We start from the raw sequence: 7,532 nt of genomic DNA, 5'->3' as shown, positions 1-7,532 counted from the left end.
TCAAATAACAACTCTTTGTCCATGGTTAGGAAACATAACCATCTTTGATTAACGAGCTAGTCAAGTAGAGGCATACTAGTGACACTCTGTTTGTCTATGTATTCACACATGTATTATGTTTCCGGTTAATACAATTCTAGCATGAATAATAAACATTTATCATGATATAAGGAAATAAATAATAACTTTATTATTGCCTCTAGGGCATATTTCCTTCACCTCCAACAACAAGACGGCGACAAGAAGGTCGAGCAAGGGCCATCCCCTTCGACCACAGCGACGAGCACGAACCTCTTCAACAACATGAAGACGGCGCCCATATTGGACTCATACTCCGAGTCAAGCTACGAGACCGCTCATGAGACCTTCTCTTTGGTCTTAAAGGAGAGTGATGATGTGCCATCTTCGGCCTTCATCCACGGCTACGACCACGACATGATTGAGCATGGAGACATTTGCACCAACATCTCTCCGACAACGACATGTGACGAGATGCCCCAATTGCCATGTGAGGAGAGCCACCACCACATGAGTGACATGAGTGACTCCACCACACGTGACATTGAGAGCATTTCCTATGAGAGGATGAGTGTGACCACCACTAGCCCCACACTTGAGAGCATGCCACACATCCTATGTGAGGTTGAGAACCATTTGAGTGACTCCACCAACCATATGAGTGAGAGCATCCGAGAGGGAGTGAGTGAGCCACAACACTTAGTGAGCGAGGTAGTTGACACGACATGTGAGGCCACTTTGATTTCTAACGACTTAACCTCTACTCCTAGTGTGTTTTCTTCTTTGGTGCTAGGTCTCCTACTTGACGACATGCCTACCCTCGACGAGTCCATACCTCCAATGGAGATAATGATGGCCATGGTGGATGATGATGCACCCCCCACATGGTTCCATCAAGATGAAGATGACAACGAGACGATTTTCAACACCTCACCTACAACACATGAGCGACGCTCCAAAGGTAACATAGGTGATGGTACTTCTCTTGTCCCACTAGTGGACTATTTTGTGAATGATTGTTTGCATGATGTTGACACACCTATTCCCATGCTTCATGCTAGTCGACTTCTTCATGTCATGACTCACCTATTTATGATAAATATGATGATGAGCATGTTGATTTGCCTAGTTGTGATGCTATGCTCCATAGGATATCATGTGAAAATTCTATTGGTCACATCATGTTTGACAATCCATTAACCTTGTCATATGCTATGAGTGAGATATCCCATATTGCATTATTCCAATCTCAACATAGTAACTATGCATGCCCCATTCAAATACATCCCATTTGCACTTATGGCATAGATGACGAGATGATGGACATTGGCTTTTGCTTCTCTTGTGATGATATTGCCATGCTTCCTTTACATGATTTGCGCAATTCATCTACTATACCATGCCATGATCACATTGTTCCAAATATGCATTGTTTTGGATGTTGTCAATATTCTCCATGCGATGTTGCTACTCATGCCCATGAGCAGACCCCCATAGTTTCCTCATGCGTATTAGGAGATTTTGATGCATTCCATACATTGCATGATTCCCATAATTGCTTGCACCATATGCATTCCATGAACAACAATGCTCTACATATTTCTTGTGATGCATTACACAATTTGAGTCTCCATTATGCTATACATAATAACAAACCTCTCATGATGGATGACATGTTTCTATATCACGCATCTCATTTATTTGAGCATTGGATATTTTGTGCTAACCAACACAAGCACGTGCGCATCATGATGGATGATGTGTACATCTACCACGCACACACAATTTTCCTTTTGTCCTTGTTTTGTGTAGGTACTCACGTATACTCGTCAACCTCTCAATCCCAAGAGTTGACGAAACGAGCTCTTGAGAGCAATGATGACTTGGGATCCCCGGGACTTTCATTCCCACCATTCCTTTTGCGCAAGGACTACGCGCATCTCTTTTACTTGTCTCTCACACGGATATGGGCTATTTACCACTTGTCACCTTATGCTCATTTTCCCGTGTTCACTTTGCATGTTATTTTTACTCCTATGCCTTTGCCATGCAATTGTGACCCTTGCTTGCATCTACCCATGATTCATCATTATGCTACTCCTATGTGTATTTGCATGCTTGGTGAAGATCTTTGTTGCTATTGCCATGTTTATCATGTGCCTCATGCTATTGATGCTATTTTCCTCATATCTTGCCTTCATGCTTGTGATATGTCTTGTGCACTATTCATGACCACTATTTGCACACATGACATACTTGACATGATTCCTTCTAGTACGTTGCATCTTCGCACTACTAGCTTGCTTGCCTTGATTCACATGATTGCTTGCTTTGTCGCACCACCCATGTTCCATTCTTACTTGCTTTCTTGGGTTGATGACATATATGTTCATGCCTCTCACATGATACATCTTGTTCATTGTCGCTTGCCTCCAATTATGCTTATTGATCTTGGAGACTTGAACACATTACTTGTGATGCATGCTTGCTTGCTTGCGCCTATTCTATTTGGTTGTTCTCACATCATATGCCTCCGTACTATGAACTGCTCCCTTGTCCTTCATTATGATGAGCATGATGCATCCACTTGTTGGGTATTTTACCGCACGAATGATAGGTTTTCCGCTAACCTCATTTGTTTTTCCGAGTGTTTTTCATGTTCTTTCATGTTGAAGGATTCACAAGGCGATACTGTCATGACACAATTTGGTCATGTGATGGCATACACGATGTGCAACACCAACGTTTGCGATAATCTCCTAAAGGTGAACTCCTTCCCTTTGAGCCATCCTCAAATACGCATATTGGATGGGTCACTCTTTCATTGTTGTTTCCTTCTTCTTGTCTACATGTTACATCTATTGGATGGAGGACCGGCATTGGAGATGGAACCCATGGACCTTCAAGTTGAGGAGCGCTTATTGGATGCACCTTCGAACCTCCACTCATGCCACGACATCGAGCATTGGTACACCAACACCTCCATATTTGTTGATTGTGCTCACACTTGTCATGCTCATTGGACATCTTACACACATGGAAAATTTGCATCTCATTCATGGATTGACTCCCATTACGATTGCCTTGTTGCATCTTGTATTCCCATGTCATCCATGATATATGAACTTGTGCATTTCCTTAGCAAATTTGTTGTGATATACCTTGATGGCATATTCTTACATCATGATCTTATTGCCTACCATCAATTGCATGATCACATCATATTGAACATCCATTGCCATATTCATGCTTTTGATAAACCGTCTCACTATGACATCATTTTGCACCGTGGTTGCATTCATCATATTCTTGCTTTTGCTACCATGAATGTTGTGCATACATTTCCATATCTTTTGGATAAGCTTCATGCACCTTGTCATGATCAATCTTGTTGCACGAACTCATTCTTACATGATGGACACTTTGTGTGCGCTAATCATTGTATTTCCGAGTGTTGCTTGTGTTTGCTCTTTTTGCATGTCTATCACTCCGGCGACACCTTGGACTACTTGGATTGCGGCATGTCTTCCACTTCTTCCAACTACAAGTCCGTCTACGACAACCATTTCCATGGTGATGAGGATCACGATCCAAGGTCGGATCTTTCCCAAGGGAGGGGAGATGATGCGGAGCATCCCACGTTCATCCCCATGTACACTCCGACCACTCTCCAAACCCCAAGTGGACATATGACGAGACCTCGAACATACGCCATTGGACACAAGGTGAACTCGCTCCTCTCCGAACCATCACTTTCTACATGTGAGATATGGCTGCTACCTCCAACGTGTGTTCTATGCATGATCAGGTACTTGGAGGAAAGCCACGAAGTCACCACATCCAACGGAACAGCTAGCGAGGACGCCAAGTACAAGGACCGAGAGAAGAAGCTGCGCGAAGCTACAGCCACCGGACGACCGGCCCAGCCCGGACGTCCGGCCCCTGAGGACCCGAGCCGAATCTACGGACGACCGGAGCCACCGGACGTCCGACGACTCCCAGCGCCCGGACGACTGCCAGACACCGGACGTCCGACACTCTCCAGCGCCCGGACGACCGACGCCGACCGGATGTCCGACACCACCTTTCCAGAGCCAAAACGCCGGACGTCCGACATGCACCGGACGACCGGACCCTCGCGAGCCACCGGACGTCCGGTACCTGTCGGACGTCCGACGCCTGTGCGCCCGCCCGTGTGTTGGGCCGAAGCCACTTACCCTTTCATTCGCCTAGACTATATATACTCCTCCACCCCCTCCTAGTTAGGTTTAGCGTTGTGATAGCTCATTTGAGAGATAGAGCTACGCTCATCCATTACGGATCTACTCCACGAGAGAGACCGCGGCCCCTCTACGGAGAAGATCCCCTTGGATTCAAGACCCCCTCTTGGGTGGCCCCATCAAGACCTCCTCACGGAGAAGAACCGGTTACCGTGTATCGTCCGTTGTTGACCTTGGATCATCGTGTATCTCTTTGTGTTTCGAGGATCTAGCACATGTGTGATCTATTTCTTGTTGGTTGAGTGTTTCTTTTGTATTTCCCCTCGTTTCCCCCCCCCCCCCATGTTCTTCGTGTTCCTCGTAGGGATCCGTTCCTTTCGTGAAAGATCGGCCATCTAGGGTTCCACCCTACATCAATACTAGTATCTAATTTTGCTGTACTACTTATGTTTACAACTGAGCTTCAAAGAAAGTTAAGCCTTGAATGGAAGTGATAGAGGAGGGTAGTGCATTGTTGAAGAATTTTCCTCGTTACTAGTTTGGGATTTTATGTGTTCTAGGCTTGCGATTACTACCGGACCTCATGGAAAAAACTATTTTTTCCCATTTGTCTTGTATTTGTGTTGGATTGTCCAGATAGTTTCCTTTTGATTTAATTAAAAAATCATTTTCTTTTCTGTTTTCAAATGAGTAATGCACTAGAAAAGGAAGGGGCTTATGATGTTCTTTTTTAAATAATGGGCCCTTCTGTCGCATTCATAAATAAAAGAATGAAAGGAAAAATATTTGAAGAACTATTAGTATCTCCAAATTTTTGTGCAAGCAACTTTCATTAGAAATGTCTCAAAACAAAATGTTACAGTTCAAACCCAAGGAAAGACTAGAATGAGTACAATAGTAAGGGAGGTAAATCAAATTAAAAAACGGCGATTACAAAATAGAAGGAGGCGAGCTTCCTATCCGTCTTTGCACCACTTCCCTCATTCAGGAACAAACACTTTGCCAAATTCATTTGAGTCCCGCCCCGGATTTTCAGGACGGGTAAAACAATTTAAGCATCAACCAAAATTCCAAATTCCATGCTTCGACTACACCATCCGTGCCTCATAGGTTAGTCATGATTCATATGTTTTGGATATTGCACACACCTTCAATATGCTTACGAAATCTTTCCACTTTTATGTTTTTGTGCAACACACATTTTTATGTTGTTTCTCATGTGGCAACATGGAGGATTTCAACGAGTTTGTTATAGTCATGTCTGTGGTGGGTAAGTGGAAGGACGAGGAGGGGGGGGGGGGGGGGGGGGGGGGGGGGGGGGGGGGGGGTATCTTGAGACACTGGGTTAGGAGAGTGTGATTTTTTTGTCTCCTATTGCAACACATGGGCCTTATTTCAGCTTTAGTTCAAATTTGAACTAAAGCCACGACACTTTTTTGGATCGGAGGGAGTAGTAAATAAAAAAGAACGGAAGGAAAAACATTTGTAGAACTATTAATATCTCCAGATTGTTGCGCAAACAACTTTCATGAGAAAAAGTTCAGAACAAAATGTTTATTACAGTTCAAACCCAAGGAAAAGACAAGAATGAATACAATGGTAAGGGAGGTAAATCAAATTAAAAAATCAGGAGAGGCAAATCAATCTAAACATCAAGAAAAGAAATCCAAATTACATGCTCACGAGAAAGCATGAGCTTATTCTTAATCTCAAGCAGTGAAAAACTTGGCATCATGATTTGATGGACCACCAGTTGATTTAGTAGGTGTTGAGGATGCGGCAGCTCCTCCTGATCTCGCCATCGGCACTGGTCTTGACCTCGATGGCACCCATCCTCACCATCGCCGCCTTGAACTTCTCCTCCCACACATTGTTATCCTCGGCGTAGGCACGCACCGCAGCACTCGTGTCATCCGCCGTCAAGAGCGCAGCGTCCGAGGCGAAGAGCACCTCGTGGCTGAGCACGTTCTTATAGTACTTGTTGTCCAACTTGTTGGGGGTCTTGATGTCTTGCACCACGGTGTTGTCGTTGCCGGTGTCTGACCTGCACTGCTTCTCTAGAGACGCCATCAGCTTGGGGTCCATGTCGGAGGTGCTGGCATTGAGGCGGTCGGAGAAGTCATCGTCAAAGGACGAGCAGTGGGACACCCCGATGGTGTGTGCACCAGAGAGGGTGACCATCTCGTCGGCGGAGAGCCCCTTGGAGGCAAAGTTGGCCTTGAGCTGCTCCACAGTGGCAAAGGGCGGGGGCAGGTGGATGAGTGTCTCGTTGATCAGGGAGACGCGACCGTCATAGCGGCCGGCTGGCATCTCGAAGTAGACCTTCTTGTTGCTGAGGAAGTAGGTGGCGTCACGACCAGCGAAGGCCAAGACATCGGCGCACGAGACGACGTTCCCGCACTCCTTCTCGATCCTTGCCTTTGCCGCGTCGATCACCTCGAAGCCGCGCAGGCTTAGGTTTGGGAGGCCAAACTTCTCCGTCGCGCTGCTAGGGTCGGCCAGGTCGAGTAGCACGGAGGCATCGCAACCCTGTAGATCCACAATCAAGAGGTGCACACACATGGTACATCAGTGCCCACACGTTGATGCGCATTGCAATACATTATCAGAAATGCTAAAAGTTTAACATCAGAATTCTAGACATAGCAAATCAAACGTTTTTCATCGCAATTTATATTGGCATGAGGATAACAAATTTAGTTTGTAAACACAACAATTTCTTGAGCAAAACAAAAAAAACTGAGATGGATTTGTCATGCTTGTCAACTAAACTTCTCACGCTAGATGAACATAATTTGCCAGGAAAAACGTTCGAGGTGCCATGACTAAAAATCTCACGTTCGCTGGATATTCAGGTCCTAAATTATAATATTAATATCAAATGATAAGTGCCGCACAAACCCAAGCATCAGTGCACAAGCAGTCTTACCCTGATGAAGCAGTCGTGGAAGAAGAGACGGACGAGCCCCGCCATGATGCCGGCATTGGCACCGCGCACGGTCTCCCTCACGATGTCTTCGGCGCGGTGGCACGTTTTCTGGTAGTAGCCGACCACGAGCTCCGCTGAGGCTGGTGGGCTCGGGACTGGCGCCGGAGGAGGAGGAGTAGCTGTGCTCGGGGGAGTCGAAGGATGGCCAGGAGAGCACGGGGTGGACGGCGGCGGGCTGGGATGCCCATAGTCTGCCTGGCCCTCACGCGCCATGCAGCCGAGCAGCGCGAGCACGGTCAGGGCGGCGGCGAGCTTGGCCATGGTCGCTAGCTTAGCTCCTCCCTCGGGCTGTTTGCTTGGTCTGT

The 7,532-nt window shown here is 46.2% G+C and overlaps 1 protein-coding gene across 1 annotated transcript; it reads right to left on the bottom strand.

The window, feature by feature from the left end:
- Positions 1-5,777: 5,777 nt before the first annotated feature.
- On the bottom strand, positions 5,778-7,532 carry LOC125541166 (peroxidase 2-like). The gene is made up of 2 exons (XM_048704630.1): positions 7,168-7,532; positions 5,778-6,767 (listed from the first exon to the last, which is right to left on the bottom strand). Exons 1-2 carry the CDS (start codon positions 7,486-7,488, stop codon positions 5,997-5,999), a joined length of 1,092 nt encoding a protein of 363 aa, XP_048560587.1. The 5' UTR covers positions 7,489-7,532; the 3' UTR covers positions 5,778-5,996.

The sequence above is a fragment of the Triticum urartu genome, chromosome 2, assembly GCF_003073215.2.
Source record: "Triticum urartu cultivar G1812 chromosome 2, Tu2.1, whole genome shotgun sequence".
In the NCBI taxonomy this organism is placed as follows: domain Eukaryota; kingdom Viridiplantae; phylum Streptophyta; class Magnoliopsida; order Poales; family Poaceae; genus Triticum; species Triticum urartu.
Note: the sequence above shows the minus strand (reverse complement) of the source record. Positions and strands in the feature narration are given on the sequence as shown.